Source organism: Phacochoerus africanus, chromosome 14, assembly GCF_016906955.1.
Source record: "Phacochoerus africanus isolate WHEZ1 chromosome 14, ROS_Pafr_v1, whole genome shotgun sequence".
Classification (NCBI taxonomy): Eukaryota; Metazoa; Chordata; class Mammalia; order Artiodactyla; family Suidae; genus Phacochoerus; species Phacochoerus africanus.
In genome coordinates, this window is record NC_062557.1 from 47,620,571 (window position 1) to 47,645,256 (window position 24,686).

At 44.4% G+C, this 24,686-nt stretch overlaps 2 protein-coding genes across 10 annotated transcripts in view; one reads left to right on the forward strand and one right to left on the reverse strand.

Moving 5' to 3' along the window:
- The window catches only part of SMYD4 (SET and MYND domain containing 4), a 72,339-nt gene extending 64,622 nt beyond the window's left edge, over nucleotides 1–7,717 (reverse strand). For 7 of the 9 annotated variants that reach the window (XR_007132003.1, XR_007132004.1, XR_007132002.1 and 4 more), the window contains exons 1-2: nucleotides 7,380–7,717; nucleotides 5,838–5,990 (exon numbers count right to left, since the gene is read on the reverse strand). Coding sequence is in view for 3 of the 9 variants with exons in the window: in XM_047759097.1 (XP_047615053.1) it covers nucleotides 5,838–5,971 (134 nt within the window). In the remaining 6 variants the exon portion in view is untranslated. Of the gene's footprint in view, nucleotides 1–5,837; nucleotides 5,991–7,318 lie in introns of all 9 variants that reach the window. The other 2 variants (XM_047759095.1, XM_047759096.1) reach the window with 2 other exon arrangements.
- Nucleotides 7,718–7,795: 78 nt separating this feature from the next.
- RPA1 (replication protein A1) overlaps nucleotides 7,796–24,686 on the forward strand; it is a 39,345-nt gene continuing 22,454 nt past the window's right edge. The window contains exons 1-5 of the mRNA XM_047759099.1: nucleotides 7,796–7,942; nucleotides 13,220–13,270; nucleotides 14,871–14,949; nucleotides 15,598–15,706; nucleotides 20,746–20,834. Of these exons, the coding sequence (XP_047615055.1) occupies nucleotides 7,910–7,942; nucleotides 13,220–13,270; nucleotides 14,871–14,949; nucleotides 15,598–15,706; nucleotides 20,746–20,834 (361 nt within the window). The 5' untranslated portion in view covers nucleotides 7,796–7,909. The remainder of the gene's footprint in view (nucleotides 7,943–13,219; nucleotides 13,271–14,870; nucleotides 14,950–15,597; nucleotides 15,707–20,745; nucleotides 20,835–24,686) is intronic.

A 24,686-nucleotide genomic window follows, 5' to 3' on the forward strand; every position in this document is an offset into this window, starting at 1 on the left:
AGTGCCCAGGCCAGGGATTGAACCCAAACACTAGCATCGACAACGCCAATACCAACCTGCTGAGCCACAAGGGAACTCCATCTGTTTTTTCTACTTTTAAGGACACTTGTGATTAATTTGGGGTCACCTGGATAATCCAGGCTACTCTCCCTATCTTAAATTGGCTTATTACCTGCAACCTTAATTTCCCTGTTACCTCATGTTACCTAACATATCCACAAATCTGAAGATTAGGACGTAGCCATGTTTGGGGTATATTTTTCTATCTGTCACATGGGGAAATGCAGGAGTCTGACCTTGACTTGATTATCCATTTCTATGTTTTTTTTCTATAGTTATCTTGGAGATTACAAAATGAATCCCAATTCACAATCTATCTTCAGGGAGTATTTTCACCATTTCACAAACACGAGAACCTTACAACAATTTAACTCCATTTACCTATCTTGCCCTTTGAACTACTATCTTTCTTCTAAATTTTTTTTTTCTTTTTCTTTTTATGGCCACAACTGCAGCATTTGGAAGTTCCCAGGCTAGGGATGGAACTGTAGCTATAGCTGCTGGCCTACACCACAGCCACACTGGATCCCAGCTGCATCTGTAACCTACGCCACAGCGTGCAGCAACGCCAGATCCTTAACCCACTGAGGGGAGGCCAGGGATCAAACTCAAATCCTCATGGACACTATGTTAGGTTCTAAACCTACTAAGCCACAAGAGGAACGCCTTACTTCTAAACATTTTAAACCCCATAAGACATGATTAATATCATTGTTTTAAACAATTAATTTAAAAATATTTACCCACATATGTACATTTTCTGGTATTTTTCATTCCTTCCTGCAATTACATTCTTTCATTTGGGATGATTTTTCTTTAACCTGAAGAACTTACTTCAGGATTTCTTACAGCTCTGATGTGCTCAGATTTTATTTTTGTCTGAGGATACCTTTATTTTTGTATACCGCTAGGCCACCAGGGAACTCCCCAAAAGGGCTCTTTATTTCCTTCCATCTTGCTCTTCCTAAAGTCTACCCTCAACACCGTGGTCAAAGCAATTCTTTAAAACAGTAATCAGCAGGAGTTCCCATACTGGCGCAGCGGAAACAAATCCGACTAGAAACCATGAGGTTGCGGGTTTGACCCCTGGCACAACTCAGTGGGTTAAGGATCCAGGTTGCTGTGAGCTGTGGTGTAGGCAGCAGACTTGGCTCAGATCTGGTGTTGCTGTGGTGTAGGCTGGCAGCTGTAGCTCTGATTGGACCCCTAGCCTGGGAACTCCACATACGGCCCTAAAAAGAAAAAAAGAAAAAACCAAAAAACCCTCAGTAATCAGCAAACTTTCCACAGAAAGCCCAAGAGTAAATATTTAGCCTATGTGAGCCAAGAGGTAAAGTTGAGGCTATTACGTAGGTACTTAACAAAAAAAAGATGCCTGTGAAAACGTCTTATTGGAATTCCCACTGTGGCTCGGTGGATTAACAATCTGACTGCAGCAGCTCAGGTTGCTGTGGAGGTGCAGGCTTGATCCCTGGCCAAGTGCAGTGAGTTAAAGGATCTGGTATCGCCAAAGCTGCAGCTCATATTCAGTCCCTGGCCTGGGAACTTCCATATGCCATGGGTGTGGCCATAAAAAAAAAAACAAAAAAAAAACCAAACCCACTTTTACTGACAACATTTAGTAATAACAATTGAGCATAATTTTTTTGTGCTAATGAGAAAAATGAATTTTCAAAAAATGGATATAGTTTTGCTTAATTGGAGTTCAAAGCCAATGTTCCCTATCATCAAATCTACTGCAAATGTTTATCTGTAAAAACCATTCTTAGCTGATGGCCACACAAAACAGGCAATGGGTGGATTTACCCAGGAGGTTGCTGTTTGCTGACACCTGCTTTAAGATACCATCAGATCACATCACTCTAATCTCAAAACCCTATGAATTAATTTTCTGTTGATGTGTAACAATGACCACAAATCCAGCAGGTTGAAACACTATCCATTTATTAGCCCCACAGTTCTGTAGATCAGAAGTCTAGGTGGGCCTGCCTGGGCTCTCTGCTTAGGGTCTCTGACACGGAGGATCTGGGAAAGAATCTGCACCTAAACTCATTCAGGATGTTGGCAGAAGGCAGTTCTTTGCAATTGAAGGTCTGAGGTCTCTGTTTCCTTGCTGACTGTCAGCCAGGAAGCACTCTCAGCTTCTAGCGGCTGCCGGCATCCCTTGTCATGTGTCACGTGGCTCCATCTTCAAAGTCAGCCAAAGTGCATTCAAATCTCACGCTTTTGAATCTCTCTGATTTCCCTTTCTGCTACCAGCTGGGAAAAACTCTACGCTTTTAAAGGTCTCTATGCTTTGAAAGGTTACGCCCACCCAGTAATCCTATCCCAAAGTCAGCTGGCTTGGGACCTGCATTACAGAAGTCAAATCCCGTCCCAGCAGTGCTTAGGTTAATGTTAGGTTGAATAACCAGGGAACAAGAATGCTGGGGGGCATCTTTAGAATTCTGCCTACCAGACCCCGCAATAACTTTCCACTCAGAGTAAAAAGATAAGGTGCTAAAAAAGGGTCAACTGTGATCTGTGCCACCTGCTTCTCCCCAGTTCCCAGGCATGTCCCATGGCCTCTCTGATGTTATTTCCTACTACTTTTCCTGTGGCTTACGCTGTTCATCCCCCACTAGCTGTTCATCCAACCTGCTGTTATTTAAACATGCCAAACACTCCCCTCATCTAGCATCTCTGCCCAGAACACTCTTCTCTCGGATATCTACTTTAACTCCGCTATCTCCAAGATTTTGCTCCACTTTCACCCTCTCAATGAGGCCTGACTATTTAATACTACAACCTGACATATGGATGGCCAGTAGGCACATGAAAAAAATGCTCAACATCGGAGTTCCCGTCGTGGCGCAGTGGTTAACGAATCCGACTAGGAACCATGAGGCTGCGGGTTCGATCCCTGGCCTTGCTCAGTGGGTTAAGGATCCAGCGTTTGCCATGAGCTGTGGTGTAGGTCACAGATGCGGCTTGGATCTGGCTGTGGCTGTGGTATAGGCCGGCAGCTACAGCTCTGATTTGACCCCTAGCCTGGGAACCTCCATATGCCGCGGGAGCGGCCCTAGAAAAGGCAAAAAGACAAAAAGACAAAAAAAAAAAAGCTCAACATCACTAATTATTAGAGACATGCAACTCAACACTACAATGAGGTACCACCTCACACCAGTCAGAACAGCCATCATTATTAAATCTACAAATAACAAATGCTGGAGAAGGTGTGGAGAAAAGGGAACCCTCCTTCACTGTTGGAATGTAAATTGGTACAACCATTATGGAAAACAGAATGGAGGTTTCTCAGAAAACTAAATATAGAACTACCATATGATCCAGTAATCCCACTTCTGGGCATATAACCAGACAAAACTACAATTCAAAAAGATACATGCGCCCCTATGTGCATAGCAGCACTACTCACAATAGCCAAGACATGGAAGCAACCTAAATGTCCATCAACAGATAATGGATTAAGATGTGGAACTGGAGTTCCCGTCATGGCACAGTGGTTAACAAATCCAACTAGGAACCATGAGGTTGTGAGTTCGATCCCTGGTCTTGCTCAGTGGGTTAACGATCCGGCATTGCTGTGCGCTGTGGTGTAGGTCGCAGACATGGATCAGATCCTGTGTTGCTGTGGCTCTGGCGTAGGCCAGTGGCTACAGCTCCAATTCGACCCCTAGCCTGGGAAATTCCATATGCCATAAGAAAGAACAAAATAATGCAATCTGCATGAACATGGATGCAACTACAGATTCTCATCCTAAGTGAAGTCAGAAAGAGAAAGACAAACACCACATATCACCTACATGTGTTATCTGAAATAGGGTGCTGGGAGTTCCTGCCGTGGCGCAGTGGTTAACGAATCCGACTAAGAACCATGAGGTTTCGGGTTCGATCCCTGGCCTTGCTCAGCGGGTTAAGGATCCGGCACTGCCATGACCTGTGGTGCAGGTTGCAGACGTGGCTCAGATCCCACGTTGCTGTGGCTCTGGTGTAGACTGGCGGCTGTAGCTCTGATTAGACCCCTAGCCTGGGAACCTCCATATGCCTTGGGTATGGCCCTAAAAAGTTGAAAAAAAAAAAAAAAGGTGCAAATAAACCAATCTACAAAACAGAAACAGACTCATGAACATAACAGAACAGACTTGTGGTTGCCAAGGAGGGGGCAGGAGGGGGATGGACTGGGAGTTTGGAATTAGATGAAACCTATTACATTTAGAATAAGCAATGAGATCCTACTGTATACCACAGGGAACTATATCTAGTCTCTTGGGATAGAACACGATGGAAGATAATATAAGAAAGGGAATGTATATACACGTATGACTGGGTCACTTCGCTGTACAGCAGAAATTGGCACAACATTGTAAATCAACTATGCTTTAATACAAAACTTTTTTTTTTGTCTTTTTTTTGTTGTTGTTGCTGTTATTGTTGTTGTTGTTGCTATTTCTCGGGCCGCTCCCGCGGCATATGGAGGTTCCCAGGCTAGGGGTTGAATCGGAGCTGTAGCCACCGGCCTAGGCCAGAGCCACAGCAACGCGGGATCCGAGCCGCGTCTGCAACCTACACCACAGCTCACGGCAACGCCGGATCGTTAACCCACTGAGCAAGGGCAGGGACCGAACCCGCAACCTCATGGTTCCTAGTCGGACTCGTTAACCACTGCGCCACGACGGGAACTCCCTAATACAAAACTTTTAAAAGTCAAAAAAAGAATATATTACTCTATCAAGAAGACCCATAATTGGTAAAATAATAAATCATGAGAACATAAAAAAAAAATACTACAACCTGCACTCTTGCTCCTAGCTCTGCCTATTTTCCCCCACCCTGTTCAATTTTTCCTTTTTTGTCTATTGTACTTATCACCTTTAATATGTTATATACTTATGTTTATTGTCTGTCCCTCCTTGCTAGAATTAAGCTCTTCGAAAGTAAGGACCTTTGTCTATTTTCTTTTTAGCAATGTACTTTTTGTTTACTAAGCACCTAGGACAGTGGCTGGCACAAAATAAGTGTTCAGTAAAAATTCACTGAAGTTTTGGGAAGCTCCTGTTTCAGTTTTTTTTTTTTTTTTAAAATATATACACACATGTACTAGGTTGTAATGTAAAACATTCCCTACTGAAAAGTGCGATCACGAGGTTTTGAAAACTGGGTGTTCCCATTGTGGCTCAGCAGGTTAAGAACCCAACACAGTGTCCATAAGGATGTGGGTTTGATCCCTGGCCTCTCGCTAGGTTAAGGATCTGGCATTGCCACAAGCTGCAGTGTAGATCGCAGATGTGGCTTGGATCTGGCAGCTGCAGCTCTGATTTGACCTCTAGCCTGGGAACTTCCATGTGCCAGATGCAGCCCTAAAAAGACAAAAAATGAAATAAAAAATTTAAAAAAGGTGTTTGAAAACTACTGTGATTTGACTATATGGCCTCTAAGATTCTTTCCACATATGGGCACTTATGAATTCTATGTGCAGTTGTAATTCTCCACTATATCCTTTGAGATATGGCACAGTTGAAAGCCTAGAGAGGACAGCAAGGCACTGATTACTGAAATAGTATTGACATTGAAAAACCTAAATAGCATCCCTATCTGTTCTATACTAGAAGATTAGAAAAAAAAAAAACTGTGGAAATAGCACAAACTGTTGAATGCCCCAAAATATAAAAATCTGAACTTAATCCTTCCATCAAAAAGAGATATAACTTGAGAGCAAATGACAAAAGAGAACATTTTCCAGATCAAAACTTCCCTGGTTAAGGCTTCCATTTACTTACTGAAGAAGCGAAGATGAGTGGAGAAAGATATCGCTCAGTGCCTCTGCTGTAGAAATTGTGACCTGAATGGACTTGGGGAGCAAAGACCACTTCTGAAGTATGTATGATTTCCACTCATCCACCGGCAGATCCATGCTACTTAAGATCTATAAACTAAACAAGAAAATAAGAAACTCAGGTTTCTACAAATGTACAACTCTAGAAAATCAAGATTCCATTCAAGCAAGTGTGAAGCTACAAAATCAATTCTTGTGGTCTTTCCCTATCGTTGTTTACACGCCAAGAAAGGATCTATAGACTCTTGAACCAATTCACTCCACATTCCTTCATTCAAAAATATTTATCGAAAGCTGACTCTGGGAGCTCTCGTCATGGCTCAGTGGTAACGAACCTGACTAGTATCCATGAAGATGCAGGTTCGATCCCTGGCCTTATTCAGTGGATTAAGGATCCAACATTGCTGTGGCTGTGGCGTAGGCTGGCGCTACAGCTCTGATTTGACCCCTGGCCTGGGAATGTCCGTGTGCCTCTGGGGCAGCTGTGAAGAAGGAAAAAAAAAAAAAAAAAAAAAGGTCCTGGGGAAAGTGAAAAGAAAAATCTGCAATGTCTCAGTTTTCTGACTTGACCATCAAGGGTAGATGGAGGTCTAAGAGGTCAGGGATGGCGACTACTACGATTAATCATTGTATAACCATCGCCTTGTGTGATGCCTGGAACAAAGTAAGCTTTTTCTTTTCTTTTTGTTTTGTAGGGCTGCGCCTGAGGCTCCAATTGGAGCTGCAACTGCCGGCCTACACCACAGCCACAGCAACGGAGTCTGCAACCTACACTGTAGCTGAGTGGGCCAGGGATCAAACCCCTTTCCTCATGGATACTAGTTGGGTCGTTACCACTGAGCCATCACGGGAACTCCTCCCCAGCAGCTATTAAGTTAGCAAATACTTATCTTTTACACAGTTCGGTTTTTCCTTTTCAGTCCCCAGGTCACTCATTTAGTTCAAGCCCTCACCATTTCCTGCCTGGCATTCTTTCCAGAGTGTCATCCATGCCCTTAGAATGCCCATTCCCCATTCCAAATTCAACCCATCGTCCACAATGAGACAGATAACAGTCCTCCACCTTAAATGCATCAAAACTTTCTTAGGAGACTCCAGTATAAACCCTTCATTACCTGACGCTAGGCTTCCTTCATAATGCTCAAGTCTCACTTCCTCTGTACCCTACTGTCCTAGCTACTCAAAGCTGCCCCCAGCTTACCACGCTGTTCATCTCGCTAATTTTTGCCAAGGCTATATTTATTCTTCCAGGAGCATCCCTAACCACACTTGAAGTCCACCTGGCAAGTTTCCACACACCCTTCAAAACCCAGTTCAAATGGTGCCTCCTCTGGGAAGCTCTCCCTGATTTTCCCACCTGTGCTAGCAGCCTACTCTGTCTCTCCTGGGGCTCAAACCACTCTACCTTGAGGTAGGGCTACTCACAGCAGAAAGTTCCTCGAAAGACTGCGCTCTCCTCTGAGGATAGGGACCAGGTCTTATTTACCTGGAGAAACCTCCACTGTGCCAAGCCCAGGGTCTGGCGCCTGCGGGAGCTGAGCGCTGGGTTGCTGAAGGAGTCAGGTCATTGCTTTAACTACTAGCAGCAGAGGTATTTGGGAAGAGCGCTACCACTGCCCTGGGCTACCAGTCTTTGTCTGCCGGGTAAGGGCCGTGTGGGGTACGTTTCCGAGAGCCCACTGGGAAAGCTCCTGAAACGCGTCTCTCGCGCGCCTTTCGCTCGCTGCTCCTGCGTCACGCTTCGCGCGCCCGGAGGCTCCGCGGCCCGCGCCAAGGCCCCACCATCCCGCGACTAGGCCCGGGACCCGGGCTCTGGTGGGTCACGTGGGCTGCCCATCGCGCCTCAGCCAATGCGGTGGCTGCTCGGCCCCTAGACCCGCCCCCGTGCCGTGCGCATGTTAGGAGGCGGAAGCGGTGCCAGCAGCAACGCAGGCCAATCGCTTTGGAGCGCGCGGGGCCGGGAGCGAAGCCAGGGCTGCGGGAGAACCGGAGCGCGGGAGTTGGCGTGGCGGAACCATGGTGGGCCACCTGAGCGAGGGGGCCATTGCGGTGAGAAGATGCTGGCGGGCCGGGGTGGCTGTGGGCCCTGGGGCTGTGCGGGGTAGAGAAGCGGGAGAGAACCCGGGAGGAGGAGGTAGCGGGGGGCCGGGGAGGAACCGCCGGGGGACCCCCAGTAATCATCACGCTGCAAAGGATTTTCTCCATCGTCGTCTTTTAAACACGCTCATATGTTTCCTGCTTAAGGAAGCAAAACAAAATAAACTCTTGATTTTCACCCATCTCCTCCCTGGCCACTCTGTCTCCTCCCCTCCCCCTATCCGCAGCCAAACTTTTCCAGAGTTGTCTGTTTTCAGTTATTTCATTTCCTTGCCTTCCATTAACTCTTTAACCGACGCCTGTCTCTCCTCTGATCACTATAGAAGTAACCCTGGCTGAAGTTAGCAGTGCCTCCAGGACGTTAAATGCAATAGACAATTTTGAGATTTTAATTTACTCAGGGTTCTCAGCAGCGTTTGTCCACTGAGCGTTGCTTTCTTCTGGTAATACCTTCTTTTGGTTTCTGTGGTTCAGCTTGGCTGGTCTTTCCCTGTCTTATTTCTAGGTCTCAGTAAATTTTGTTGACTTAAGGCTCTGCACTAGGCCCTCTTCTCCCAAGACAATCCAATTACTTTCTGTGTGTCAATTGTTCACAGATTTCTTTTTCCGGAGCCCCCTTTACTCTGAAAGACAAGCCTCTATAATCTGCCTTTGTACCCAATATCGCAAAAACATTTTAAATTCTACTGTGCCAAAGCGAATCCAATCTCTCTATATGTGGACCTCTACTGTTTGTTGTCTGAGTGAATGGAACCATTATCCACTAAATTATTTGAGCCAGAAATTGTGGAGTCATTCTTCTGGCAAACTGCATCACCCTGGATGTGCCATCTCTCTCCACACACAAAGTTTGGTGTGTTTTACCTCCATATGTATCTGAGTGTGTGTGTGTGTCTGTGTGTTTCTGTCTGTCTTTTTAGGGCCACACCTGCAGCACATGGAAGTTCCCAGGCTAGGGGTTGCCCCTACCACAGCCACAGCAGTGCAGGATCTGAGCCATGTCTGTGACCTACACCGCAGCTAACAGCAACATTGGAGCCTTAACTCACTGAGTGGGGCCAGGGATGGAACCCGACTCCTTATGGATACTAGTCAGGTTCATTACCACTGAGCTACAATGGGAACTCTGCTCCATGTGTATCTCTTAAATCCATCTACTTTTCTCCATCCACACTGGAACCGTTGTTTCTGGCCTGGCCTGCTCATTTCTCCCCAGCATAACTCTCCATTCCCACCTGTTCTTTCCTACTTTCCAGAGGTTTTTTTTTTTTTTTTTAATTTTTGTAAAAATTTAAATTCCTGGTATATTTCATACTCTTGCTTTCCACAGGGCCTTTGAACATTTTTTAACCAGTATCTACTGTCTGGGTGGTTCGTCATTCTTCTCTTGCTGGCTAACGTGATCTTCAAGTCTTGGCTCAGTTACTTTCTCAGTGAATCCCTCTTTTTTTTTTTCTCTCTTTTTGCTTTTCCCCGCACCCGTGGCATATGGAGGTTCCCAGGCTAGGGGTTCAATGGGAGCTGCAGCCGCCAGCCTATACCATAGCTACAGCAGTGCAGGATCCTTAACCCACTGAGCAAGGCCAGGGATTGAACCCGCAACTTCATGGTTCCTAGTCGGATTCATTTCTGCCACGGCATGACAGGAACTCCTTTGGGGTTTTTTTTTTGGCTATACTGGCAGCATATGGAAGTTCCCAGGCCAAACCGGAGCCACAGTAGTGACAACACCAAACCCTTAACCACTAGGCCACCAGGGAACTCCAAGGAAGAGTATTTTAAGAGCCCTTTTAGGCTTCTCTTTTGATCTTTGTGATACTGTAATGTAATAAGAAACGTTTGGTCTTTGTCCAGTTTCTGGTAGACAGAACTCCTAAAACCCTTGGAATTTCCTGAGTGTTGGGGTAGGAGGAACTTAAGCCCCTTTCAGCCATACCTGAGTTTACCTTAATGAGGTAACTCTTGGTGAACCCCAGGATAGCTTCAGGATGGTGACTGATTGCCAGGAGAACCAACTATGTGATTGAAGGGTTGGAACTTTTTGTTCTACTCCTCATCCCACGGGAAAAAGGCTGGAGATTGAGCCAGCCACCCTTGGCCAGTGTTTCAATCAATCACGCCTACGAAATGGGACCTTCAGAATAAGCCCTCAACAGCAAAGTTCAAAGAGCTTCCAGGTTGTTGGACACATCTACCTGCTGGGGGGTGACACACCCTAAACTCCACAGGGACAGGGTCTTCTATCTTGTACCTGTGCATTATTGGTAATGAGTGTGTCTGTCATTTGGAAAATATTGGTTCGTTGCCTTATAAAGATCTTCCAGATAGTGATCTGTTTAATTATATCACAAAAATTTGTGCTTATTAACCTCATTATGGATTTGCTCAGAAAAGTCTGTTGGTATTGGGAAGTTGGTGAATACAAGTTTTCAGAGTCCTGCTTTTCATTAGAAAACTGTTTGTTCGTCAGTCACAAGTATGGTTAATTGTCCCACTTTGTTTTATTTTTGAGGAAATACCTACTAAATTCTCAAGGCTGAATGACCATATGTTATCACTTGCCCTTTCAAGTAAAAAATGATGTTCCATGAAAAAAAAGGGGGGGGGGGGCCAGTTCCACATGCGACTTGAACGTTTGCTCAAGTGCCTTACCTCGTGGCCAGAGCCACACTTAAGTATGTAGCAGAAGTATTTTTTGCATGCTTTCCGCATTGTTAAAGAAAATATTTTTAAAAATTTGTTTTCAAGGATTAAGATAGATTTATTTATTTATTTACTTACTTAGGCCACGCCCATGGCGTGTGGCACTTCGCAGGCCCAGGATCAAACCCACACCGTAGCAGCGACCCATGCCCCTGCAGTGACAATGCTGGATCCTTTAAGGCACTGCACCACAAGAAAACTCCTCAAGGAGTAAGATTTAACATGATAAATAATTTTACTTCGTCATCAAGCTTCATTTTTTTTCATTGAACCGCCCCTTCCAGGGCATTCAGGGCAGCGAGCAATAGTACAGTGACTACTAATATAGTAACTCCGCTCAGGCACCAGTAGTTTTACCTCCCACTGCTTTGCGCCATCCGTGCAAATGTCAACACAGCTGGCCCAGGATAAAGCAGGAATTTTGAAAGTAATTCAACCCTTTGACTAGTTCAGCATAATCTGTGTTTGTTGTCAAGCATTCCCATGAAAGAAGGAAAATCTTACCAGATGATCAGTTGGTGCTGTTACCAGGTGAATACAAGCAAAGCAGCAAGTCCAGCCACATCTATAGATGCATCCATGTGTAAGACAAAAGAATTTTTCAGGAGAGATAGTAGCTCAAGCGCAATGTAGCTTGTTCTTTAATTCAGCAAGCTGCTGTATCATTAGAAAGTAGCACTGCTGTGATTTCTTTTACTGATTTTTTTCATCCAGTAGATAGTCATCAGTGGTAACAATATAAAGTTTTATTAGGAGTTCCCGTTGTGGTGCAGCAGAAACGAACCCGACTAGGAACCATGAGGTGGGTTCGATCCCTGGCCTTTCTCAGTGGGTTAAGGATCTGCCATTGCCACGAGCTGTGGTGTAGGTCACAGACGCGGCTCGGATCCAGCCTTGCTGTGGCTGTGCGTAGGCAGGCGACTATAGCTCTGATTGGACCCCTAGCCTGGGCACCTCCATATGCCGCAGGTGTGGCCCTAAAAAGACCAAAAAAATAAAGTTTTATTACTCTTTCAACCAATTTTTCTTTGTATTGAATGAATGAAGGGCAAAATCTTGTTTATCATAATGAAAATAGTTCTGAGTTTACGTACCTCTTGAGAAGGTCTTGGGACCCCAGAGTGCAGTTTGAGAACGGCCTCAAGGTTGTAGCATACACCTCTAACTTATGTCCACCTTCAAATAATTTGGTAATTTTTGACTAGATACTGGACATTACGAGTAATACGTTACTCGGTGCCTAGATGATGTGTATAAAGAACATGAGTTGGTCTGGCAGGCGGTCAGCTGACTTACAGATCACCTGATCCCTTTGAGACTGTAGTGGGCCTAGAGTAGCTTTTGCTTTGGGGCTGGTTTATTCCCATTTCTAAATCGTGGCCTTTCTGGGATTTCTACTGAATGCACCGGGTGTTGACTGAGTTCTCTCCACTCTGTCTAATTGGAACTCGAACACATCGTACCCTGGGTGAGCTCCAGTAATTTTTCGGCTTTAGCTGGCCTGTGGCGCCTCTTTCTGTGTATGCATAACTTAGAATTCAGGGAGAAACTCAAGGTAGCCCCTGCGTAGGTTACTGAAGCTCTTTTTTTGTGTAGCTGCCTCCTGTTGGGTACTCTGCATTCAGAAAGTCCAGCTACCTCACCTCCCTGAACTCTGACCTGTGCTCAGCAGAACTGCCATGTTTTTCTTGGATTCTGCTACTTGCGCTGTGGTCCAAAAGTGCCTCAGAGCAGAACCCCAGGGTGATTGTAGGACTCGCCTCATTTGTTCTCCTTTCAGGGATCACCGTCTTCTTCTACCTGTTGAAAACAAAGGAGGTCTCTGTGTTTTTGTCCAGTTTTTAGTTTATGGTTGCGAAAACTAGTCTGGTCTCACTTACCTCAACATGGGCAAAAGCAGAGGTCAGATCGCCAGCTAGCTATTTTATCTGTTGGTTACCTTTAAATGATGGCTTTTGAAAAAACAAACCTGATCAATAGTTTTTTCTTTTTTTTTTAGAAATTATTTTTATAATTGCTAATAGAGTCATGGGATTTAAAATTCAAAAAGTATAGAAGAGTACAAGGTCTGCCTCTCTCACACTTCCTTCACTCAGTTCCTGTCACAAAAGGCAGCCAGTGTTACATAAACTTTTTTTTTTTTTTTTTCCTCGGCCTGTGCTTGTGGAATGTGGAAGTTCCTGGATCAGGGATCAGACCTACGCCACAGCAGCAACCCGGGCAGCTGCAGAGACAATGTCAGATCCTTAACTCACTGCGCCGCAAGAGAACTCCTTTTAAGGCTGCATAATGTTCTGTTTTAAGGATTTGCATATTTATTTGTATAGTTCCCTATTAATGGGCACTATAGGGAAATAAATGAAAATATGAATATGAATAATGGGTCCTTATCTGATGCCAGTATTTTAGATACGCTAAGTGTATCCTTGTCGGAAGGTATGTGTCCCACGTTTAGGATTTTATGATGTCAAATGTTTATCATGCTTTGAGTACGTATCTCACAAGAATCTGTTTTGACTTTTTCAGGCCATAATGCAACAGGGAGATACATCCATAAAACCCATCCTCCAAGTCATTGTGAGTACCTACGTATTTTTCACATCAAACTTTTCTATTTTGGTCTTTTTAGGGGCATATGAAAGTTCCCAGGATAAGGGTCGAACTGGAGCTGCAGCCAACAGCCTACGCCACAGCCACAGCAACTCAGGATCCAAGCTGCATCTGTGACTTATACCACAGCTCACGGCAACGCCAGATTTGTAACCCACTGAGTAAGGCCAGGGACTGAACCTGCATCCTCATGGATACTAGTTGGGTTCATTACTGCTGAGCCGCAGTGGGAACTCCCACATCAAATGTTTTTCAAACTTGTATATAATTATAAATGACATTTGAGAGAGGTCATACAGATCTGTCCACTTTGGGAAATTCTCTATCATCACAAAAACATCCAGTCCATGCTGTAAACTCAGAGAGGACCCAGACTTTTTTTTTTTTAATTTATTTATTTTGTTTGTTTGTTTTTTGTCTTTTTGCTATTTCTTGGGCCGCTCCCGTGGCATATGGGAGGTTCCCAGGCTAGGGGTCAAATCGGACTGTAACCACCAGCCTATGCCAGGGCCACAGCAACTCGGGATCCGAGCCGCATCTGCGACCTACACCACAGCTCACGGCAACGCCGGATCATTAACCCACTGAGCAAGGGCAGGGACCGAACCCGCAACCTCATGGTTCCTAGTCGGATTTGTTAACCACTGCGCCACGATGGGAACTCCCCAGACTTTCTTTTTAATGTTAGTTAGCCAGAGTTTGACCTTTGGAGGTTCAGACTGGAGGGCTTTGCCTGTTGTTTCCACCATCGATGGGTGCTGTGGGGCTCCCCATCATTTCTACTGCCTCCTTGGGTGTCCTTCTGCCCTGGGGTTTATCTGGCTCAAGCCTGCCTTACATACAGCCTCCGGAGAGATCCACCCACAAGGAACTCATCTGCTTAAAATTGTTCATTTATGCTGTCATTCATTTAAGGAGTTCTCAAATTTTAATGAGAATTTGAAAAATCAGTAGAAGCAGAATCCGGGATCGTACTTGCAGGTTCGGAGTCAGCAGGGCCGATGATCTGTCTCCCTGTTATTCCCCAAGTCACTGCCAGTCATCTGAAGGCTCTGTTTTCGTATTTCATCTCCTTCAGGAAGCTGCCTCTGATTTCCTTCAAGTTAGGCTACGTGTCTTGGCTCTGCCCGTGTAGCATTATTAGGTACACAGCTCTGCCTCCCTAGAGCACTGCGATTATAAGCCTCTTCAGGGCAAGTGTTCCCCCCCCCCCCCCCCGATTCTGTATTTTTGGCGTGTTCCCTCCACGTTCCTTGCATACATTATGTGCCTTGTGTGTTTTTTAAAAATTGATTTTCAGTCAGATTTGTGTCAGGGGAGAGAGAATACAACAATATTGGCAACTTATTCTCGTCTCTGCTGCGTTTAACAGTGTTCTTGGAGAAGAGGTTGGTGGGAGAATCATCACATCCAATTTTCTTTCCCTTGGATTTAGGTGTCAAGAGAATGGGCAAGCAGTTCAGTTTTTGTTGCGCTAATGGCAAACCCACTCTCCTGCCGCTTAGGTTTACTCGTCCCCGGGGACTGGGCAGGCAGCCTGGCTAACGCGTCGTGTTTTCTCTCCTAGAACATCCGTCCCATTACCACAGGGAACAATCCACCCCGTTATCGACTGCTCATGAGTGATGGATTGAATACGCTGTCCTGTACGTATGATGCGTAAATCTAGGAATTTGTATGTAAATAATATAAGCACACCCAACACTTAGATTGCCGTAATTAGAGCATTCCAGAAGTCTTCATTTGCTTGGCTCGCCCTTCACGCAGGCAGAATTGCGGCTGGCAGAGAGCATTCGAGCAATAGACTGGGTCCAGTGGAAAGCTGCCACTTGGCTTAATTAATTTTCTCTAACTGGTGCTCTATGTTTTCTTTGATTAATTTCCCTCAGGACGATATTGACATTTAGTGAATATGATGGGTTAGCTGTCCTATACTTGTCTTTCTGGGGTTTTATTTCTATGTTGGAAGCTTTACAGGGAGAAAGAAAATTTGCAGAATATATGCTTGCTCTCTCTAGTCACAAGGTGAAGAACCTAGAAAAAAGATGAGGCTTCGTCATGCAACCTGAATGCTGGAAAAGGTGATTTGGGGCACTTTAGGAAATAACTGAATTTCAGAGTAGTAGCAGATGTTTAATACGCAGGAAATGGATGCCCTTTTTCATATGCAGAATCTGGGGGTTTAATTTCAGGAACATGTTTCAGGCATTGTTTTTCTTTGCTGGTACAGGTGTCACCAGCTTTTGTCACAACGGAAATGTTTTCGCGACTAAAGTAATCTCTGTGCTTTGCAGCTTTCATGTTGGCGACACAGCTGAATCCTCTTGTTGAGGAAGAACGATTGTCTAGCAACTGTATTTGCCAGATTAACCGATTTATTGTGAACACATTGAAAGATGGAAGGTATGTGGTAGGTTTTTTTCCTGTCGTGTTGTTAAAATGGGGACCAATTTGTGAACAGAGAGGTTCATTCAATGCCAAAATCCGATTAGGAATCAAAAAGGCAGTGGTGGGCTTTAGCTAAGAATTTTTAGCTATTGAATTAGGAACTCAGGCTACCAACAACCAGGCACGCCTCAAGAGGAAAGAAATGGAACCAACCTGGGCAGGAAACTAAAGCTGAATGCGAAACTCTTAGTTCTAGTCTCTTCAGCAGCACTGGTTTTAGATTCTCTCTTAAAGTATCTTTTAATGAAAAGGGGTCACTTATTAGAGCAAAAAGAGATGATGATGTAACACTGCCCCTTTTTGGCAGTCCTGAATCTTTCATAGCAAAGGCTTTCTTCGGCCAATAGAGAGTATGCTGCGTACCTACAAGATGCTACATGTTAGAGATACAGGGGTGACGAGAACTGTTATTCACACCTGAGCAGCCACTGCTGAAATATGACATTCTTTGTTGGGGAGAGGCTTTACCTTTCACTTTTTTCCCTCGAGCTTTTGATTCAGTTATGAAACACAGCCCAAACAGGTGAGCAGCCAGTGTGGCCAGCACGCCCATCTTCATGAGGGTATCGATGTATGTTACGTTAGATGTACATTAACTTTTTCTGCTTGTATTTGTTTGATGTATCATTGTTCTTTTGAAACTTTTAACCTTGCTGTTGTTCATCTTGGATGTCTTTTATAAACAGCGTTGAGTTTTAGAACTCCATCTGAGATTTAGTGGGTGAGTTTATTCTGCTTTATTTATTACGGATTTCCCCCTCGCCCCCCGCGCCCCAATTTTTTGGTCTTGCCATAGTCTCGCTATGCTTTCATTGTCTTTTCCTCCTTTGATTGATTGCATTGCCTTAATTCTCTTTTTTTCCTCTACTCTTTTAAAAGTTGCATGTTCTATGTGTTTTCTTTGTGATTACTCTCACATTAAAAAAAAAAATCCATATTGGAATTAACAAAATTACAAAAATAGTATTTTTACCATCCTCCCAAATAAAGCAAAGGCCTTAACAGGGTCTGTGCTCAGTATTTTCCTTCAGTTTTGTTTTTACTCCCCCCAATTAGCACCTTCTCTTATATAGTCCATGCTCATTTAGATTTACTCATTGTTTATTAGCTCACTTTTGCCTCTTTAATCACCGGCCTTCCTTTTCAGTTCATTTTCTTTCACGTGAGTTCCAGTTTCTGCTTATGTGGTGGATACCTTTGCTCTTCATAGATGTCTTCAGTTTGCTCTCTTTTCTAGTGTATGCGCTGGATTAATTTAAGATTGTCCAACATATTGTATTGTTCGGTTTTTAGCTTCCTCTGTTCTGTTCCTTGGGTTTTTATAGTTTAAGGATTAGATATGTAATGATACTGCTTTTCTTCTCTTTTTTTTTTTTTTGGTCTTTTGTCTTTTTTGTTGTTGTTGTTGTTGTTGTTGTTGCTATTTCTTGGGCCGCTCCTGTGGATATGGAGGTTCCCAGGCTAGGGGTTGAATCAGAGCTGTAGCCACCGGCCTACGCCAGAGCCACAGCAACGCGGGATCCGAGCCACGTCTGCAACCTACACCACAGCTCACGGCAACGCCGGATCATTAACCCACTGAGCAAGGGCAGGGACCGAACCCGCAACCTCATGGTTCCTAGTCGGATTCGTTAACCACTGCGCCACGACGGGAACTCCTTCTCTTTTTTCCTTAATGTCTCAAGCTCCCTTTTCTTCTCAATCTCATTTCATCTTTTGACTTTTATTGAATTCTTAGTCTTATTTGGCAAGCCGTGATTGGGACGTATTCCCTTTCTTGGCTAATGCTTTCTTCTAGATTGGATTCTTAATTGTCTCTGCCTTTTATTTTTATACACTGTGGTGTGCTGGCATTGTTGCTGTGTTATTTCTTTTTATCGTGTTCTTGCTTAATGTGGGCAGTTCCAGCCAGACTTCATATTTGCTCTGACATTGTCTAGGCTGGGTATGTTTCCTTGCCAACCTCCCCACTTGGGACCTGTTACCTTCCACTCCAGGATGCCTTGGAGAGCTCGAGTGGTGCTTTCTATCCTCTCTTCTGTCCTCTAGGGCATGGTTATGGGAGAGGAAAGCTTTGCTGGCGTTGAGTGCAGAAACTCGGGCCCCTTTCTCTCTAGTCGTGGGTGGAATTCCCCTCTCGTAGGCTTTGCCTTCTTCCACCACCTCTGCACGCTGATGTGCTGTGTTCCTTCCTACCCCTGCTGAGAACCTGCCTGTGAACAACCAGCTTTCTTCCAAACAGGGCTTTAGCCATCATTCTTGGATCTTTAATGTTTTAGACGTTTTCTTGGGCTACACCCAAGGCATGTGGACGTTCTCGGGCTAGAGATTGAACTTGCCTCGCCGCGGGAGGATGTCCTCATCCTTGGACATTTATCTTTACATGCTCATGCTGTTACTTCTGCAGAGCAGATTACTAGAGTTAGAATTGTGGGGGTCAGACAAACTCTGTGGTGAAAGTTTGATGAGGAACTAGTTATTTATAGGGTTAAAGTCCCTCCCCGCAGCATAATGAATTCATTGTAAGAGGAAAAGCAGCAAGCTCCCAGTGGAGAAAGCTGACAGACAGGACCTTATCCAGTGATTGACATTGACCTGACCAGCAGTGGAACAAAGAGACACTGAACAGTTGGTTAGGAGTTCCCACTGTGGCCCGGCAGGATCGGCGGCATCTCCGTAGCACCAGGTCGCAGGCTTGATCCCTGGGCACAGTGGCCTAAAGGATTCAGCGTTGCCGCAGCTGTGACACAGATCACAGGTTCGGCTCAGACCTGATCACTTGGCCTGGGAACTCCATATGCCATGGGGCAGCCAAAAATAGGGGGGAAAAACATTCATTAAGGAATAACAACAGGAAAATTTCATCAAGAAGAAAGACCTGACTGCAGACTGAAAGGATGTACCCCACGTACCAGAAAAGGGAAAAGCAAAACAACTGGATACTGAGTCATAGCCTGGTTAAGTTACTGAATTCGAAACCTCAGAATTCTTCCATCCAATGCACAGAGTCCATTCAGGTTTCATAAATTGTCTTATGTCCTTAATAGCAGTAGGATCCAGTCCAGGATCACTTGTTATATTAATTATCATATCTCTTTAGACTCCTTCAATCTAGAGGGATTCTTTTACTTTCCTGCTTGCAATTTGAAAATCAGTTATTTTATAGAATGCTCCTCAGTTTGCCAGAGGCTTCCTCCTGATTGGAAACAGATTACGCATCTTTGGCAAGAGTGTAACAGTAGTGATGCTGTGTGCTTCTCATTGGTGTAGGTCCTGCCATCTCGCTTCAGATTATCACCAACACCCAGTCTTATTGTATCGCTACCCCTTCCACATTTACCCTCCTCTATAATTTTTTTAAATTATAGTTGATTTACAGTGTTCTGCTAATTTTTTACACCTAAAATATCAAGTATCCTACTACTGTTCCACATTTAACTATTTGTGTGTGAGTGTGTGTGTAAATAATTTCTCTGTATCAGGATCCAAAGTAGAGTTCCCAGTGCAGTAGGTTGATAGTTCTTTTAAGTCTCTATAAATCTGGGTTCCTCCTCCATGTCTTTTTTCCTCCGTTAGTGTTTATTTGTTGAAGACACACGGTCTTTGTCCTTGATCCTTTTGCACAATTTCCCACAGTCTGGATTTTGTTGATTGTATCTTTATAAAGCTGTAATGTGTCTTTGTCATCTCTGTTTTCTGTATGTTGATGTTGGTGTGTTCTTTGAATGTCCTGCTGGATTCATCTTGCTAATATTTTATTTAGGATGTATGTAATGTTACAAAATAAAATTAATTAATTATTTATTTTTTTAGGGTCGCATCTGTGGCATATAAAATTAATTTTTTTAGTGTATTTTTTCTTAGGCTTTGGTATTAGGGTGATGCTAAATGATTGATAAGCCTTCCATTTTTCTGTGGTCTGGAGTAATTTGGATAATTTTGAAAGGTAGTTAAATACCCACCACTAAATATCTATCAGAAGAGTTTTTCTAGGGAATCTGTATCCGTGGACCCGTTGCTGCCTAAAGCACTGGAGGCTACTTGCCATCGCGGAAAGTGCAGTCTAGTAGGGGAAATAAATAAATAACAAGTGTAGGACTGAAATATAAAGTGTATGTGAATTAACCTAAATATTAATCATTATTTGTTAACATAAACTTGCGAGGTGGTCTGAAGGAAAGAAATGGCAGTTGTAGAAAGGAGCATATTGGAAAACTGATCTCAACCAAAGTTTAAGGAAGTGTCTCTTGAGGACGTGATGCTTGAAATGTGTATCCGATGAGGCCGAGCGAGGTCAGAGGGTGGCTTGCACAGAGGCCGTGGGGCAGGAGGGGGCGGCAGGTACACCAGGAGCTGAACGGAAACCCTGGACGGAGCTCGGGGCCTCGGCGGGGATGAGCTGGAGAGGTTAGCGAGGCCAGACGTCACGGAGCCTCGGAGGCCATCTGAAAAGGTTTTTTCCTTTTGGCCAAAGGTCCTTGGAACGTTATGGAGAGGTTTTATTCAGAATTAAAGGTGCAAAGAACCAGAAGTTCTTAGACAATTGCAGTCACATTCTAAAAGTAGCTATAACCATATTGGTTTTCACTGGGAAAAGGCAATTGTTTAGAAAAGTATATGTTTCTGAAAAACAGATCATTTCTTGTTAGGTGACATCTTCTCATGTCTAATAATCGAAATTCTTACCATGTCATTTGCTCCTTGAAGATACAGTGTGTAGTGAGGACACCGCATTCTAATTAAGGTGCTAGATGGGAAATGAATACCCTGCAATCATAAAAGGCCTCGGTAATGATGCGGTGAAAGATGAAGGGAAATATTTCTGTAGGAATTGATACCATGTATTTCTCAAGTTATTCGGTAAGGAAGAGCAGTTGACAAAGGGAAACAGGTTTATCGCTGGGAGTACTGGGGGAAAGCTTTTTAAGTAGCTTGTCCTCGGAAGGGCTTCTGCATTTATTTTTTTCCATCATGTTTCTACTTTGCCTCTTTAGGAGAGTAGTTATTTTAATGGATTTAGAAGTTTTGAAATCAGCCGAAGCAGTTGGAGTAAAGATCGGCAATCCAGTGCCTTATAACGAAGGTAAAATGTTTTTTAAAAATTGTTACACTCAGTTGACTACCTCTTTATAGATTTGGGATTTTATCTCTTGGATATCATTTGATTGGTTAATCTTCCTAAAACTGGTGAGTTGGGGCGGGGGGTGGGGGGTGGGGGTGGCTAGGAACCAGGTTGATGTTTTAGGTTTTTCTTTCCATGCTGAAGAAGTGATAGAAGGACCCTGTAAAGGAAAAACCTCCCCTCTTTGTTCCTCTGCACACACAGCAGTCACACTTCTGGCTCCTCCGTGACCAGATATGTGGAGTTTTGTCCCTGTGCAAAGCCGTGCTCGAGTTCTCTGTGGACACCCACTGGGTGTCCTGCAATTCAGTTTGGTGCTGGCACTCGCTGCCTGGAGTTAGCATCAGATCCCACGGGGTGAGAGCGCAAGACCGCCTGCACCCCCTCCATCCCGCCCCTTCAGATGCCAGTCGAAAGTCCAGGTTGTGGTCTGAGTGGCCAACTGGCTATGAATCATAGGTTCCTACAAGTCCTTCCTCCGGTCCTATTAGGTTAACTTGCTGGTGTGGCTCACAGAACTCAGAGAAACAGGTTGCTTACCGGAATACCGGTTTATTACAAAGGCTGTAACTCAGGAACGGCGAGATAGAAGGGCAGGCATGGGGCATGGTGGGGGGAAGGGGTGAAGCTTCCATGCCCTCAGGGTGTGCGATCTTCCCAGCATCTCCGTGTGTTCACCAGCAGAAGCTCCCCAAACCCCACCCTTTGGGGGGTTTATGGAGGCTTCCTTACTTAGGCATGATTCATCAAATCACCGGCCGTTGGCAATTAGTTCAACCTCCAGCCCTTCTAGCAGTTTTCTTTTTAATGTTTTAGTCTTTAATGTCTGGATCCCAAAAGAACGGGAAAAGTGAAGTGGGGAGAAGGGTGCCAGCCCTTTAAATCCCTGAAGAGCACTTCAGCAGAGGGCGAGGGGCTTGCAGCCATGGAGGAAGTGCCACAGCAGTGGTCACTGCCTCTTTGCACCTCTGTGATCAAAAGCAGCATTCAGAGCACAAGCCCCCCAATGTTTCCTTTCTGCCCACCTCAGTTCTAAAACTGCAGGCTGCTCTAGGAACAGAGCCACTGCTGCCTGCCACAAGGCTGAGGGTGAGGAATGGGTGGTGGTACTGTGCCAAGGGCTGGCATTGGAGGACATTTGCCAACCAAGCCTTCCGCTTGGTTGCAAGCCTTTTAGAGACTCCTGAATTTCAAAGCAGTTCTAACAGGATTCTGCCAGTGCAGCTGCTGTCTGGGTTGGGAGACAGATTCCCATGCCTCCTACTCTGCTGTCTTCCCAGAATCCTTTCAACAGTGATTATCTCTTGATAATAGTTTTTTATTTTCTTGTGAAAGTATATAGAGAAGCCCAATGGCATCAGAAAAACTTACTTTAAATAAGAGAGACAGTGATAGCTCTGAGAAAAATAAAAGCAAAGAATCATCCCATCACTGACTTAAGAAGGCTCGTCTGCCCCCATCAAGTCAAAGAAAGGGAAATTAGAGCCTCACCGTTCACCAAAATAAATTCCAGATTTGTCTAAAAAGTTCAAAAAAACAAAACCATCAAGAATAGTAAAAATAGGAGTTTCCGTCATGGTTCAACAATGGTTAACGAACCCGACTAGCATCCATGAGGACACAGGTTCAATCCCTGGCCTAGCTCAGTGGGTTAAGGATTTGGCGTTGCCATGAGTTGTGGTGTAGGTTGCAGATGTGGCTCAGCTCCCACGCGTTGCCGTGGCTGTGGCGTAGGCCGGCGCCTACAGCTCCAATGGGACCCCTAGCCCCGGGAACCTCCACGTGCCGCGGGTGCGGCCCTAAAAAGACAAAAGACCAAAAAAAAAAAAAAAGATGTAGAGATATTTTCATTTACATACTTGGAGATCTTCCTCATGTTTACTTTTGCAGTGGTATGGAGAGTTCTGTTGTGCGGCTGTTCCATAATTTAACCAGCCCTTTACCGATGGGTACTTTGGGGTTTCTATGCTGCAACAGATAGCTTCATACATATGCAGGTATATGGGCAGAAGGGGTTTGATTGCCAGAGGTGAGATCGTTGGATCGATGGATAAATGCCTTTGTGGTAGGTGGATGTGCTTGGATTCCCTCCATGGGATAGTTATCATTTTGCATTCCCACCAGCCATATGTGAAAATACTGGTTGCTTCATAGCTATGGCAACAGAGTATTTTTTAGGGCCTTGGCATATGGAAGTTCCGAGGCTACGGATTGACTCGGAGCTGTAGCTGCTAGCCACAGCCACAGCACTGCAGAATCTGAGCCGCGTCTGCAACCCACACTGCAGCTCATGGCAATGTCAGATCCTTAAGCCACTGAGCTAGGCCAGCAATCAAACCTGCATCCTCAAGGATACTGGTTGGGTTCATATCCACTGAGCCAACCCAGGAACTCCCAGAAGTATGTTGTTAATCTTAGGATCGTTTTAAACCATCTGATGAGTGAAAACTCACATCTCGATGTAATGTCTAATTTGTATTCTGAGCAAGACGAGCGTCCTTTCAAGTGTTTAAGGGCTTTTTTATTCTCTGAGAACTGTTGTGTTGTCCATTTTTCTTTTGGGTTATTTGTCTTTTTCTTCTCAATTTTTAAAGGTTCTTTAAAAAGTAGAGGAATTAGTCCTTTGTCTCTGATATGAGTTACAAAGTCTTTCTGACTTTGGCTTTTTTGTTGTTGTACAGCAGTTCTCTTTTGTTTCTCTGGAGTTGAATTTTCCTTTTTTTTTGATGACTTTGGGGTTTTGAGCCATAGTTAGAAAGGTCTTCCTCACCGTAAAGTTATAAAGGCATTCACCCATGTATTATTCCAGCACGTGCCCTGTTTCATTGTTTGCATTTGAATTATCTTTGCTGCTTCTGTCTTATGGTTACGGTGTCTTGATCCGTGGTGTTTGGGCCTTCACTTTCCCATAATTTGCAATGTGTGGGTTTTCTCTTTGCCCTAGTTTCACTAAAGAGGCAGTCCCTGTGTGTGCTGTTTGTTTGTGGGACGGGTATTCATTCTTTTTATTTCTCTGTACGATTTTTGGGAGAAATGGGAAAGTTTGGGCTTCGGTCATCCCCATGCTTCTTCCAGAAATGGAAACCTTCTAGATGTTTCGTTTTACCTACACCACATGTAATAATTTGTTGCTTTAAATTGGAGAGGAGCCTATTCAGGTAGAGTTCCAAAATAGTAATTTGGAGCATCCCATTTGCTTTGCACGAGTGAACCTTTGTTAAAATGAGCACGTCGGTCAACTCATTCTCAGCTCTTAGGAAGGAGAGCCAGGTCAAAGCCACACTTAGCATTTCTGTGAAACCTCCTGAGACAGGAGGGGTGAGAGGGAGACGATGGCGCCCAGCTTTATCACCTTTGGCCAAGTTTCTTATGCTTTTTATGTTGTATTTAATTGAATGATTGCTTTGGACATGTTGTCTTTCAGGGGCAAAAGTATTTGAGATCAAGAAAAAGATGAAAGGGTTGACAGACAGTTACCACTTGGGGTCAGAACTATGGCAAACGCTCCTCTGTCTCAATACCCACTTCCACTGGCTCTTCCCTTTCTTCGGAGTCTGTTGAAAGGCAAAGGGATGAGAGGAGATTTTGGCTGTTCAGGGTTATTTGCTATTGAATTTCATTGTAACTGGATCAATAACACATTGTTCCTCGGGCCATCATGAGAATAGCTCTGTTACAGTGATTACTCGACTACTGCCTTATGGGTGTATTTCCCAGAAATGGTTTCCTCTTGTCTGTTGGAAAGCAAGGGAACTGTTAGTAGTGGGTAGAGAACTGAAGTTAGGTTTGTATCCTCCTAGCACATCACCCAGA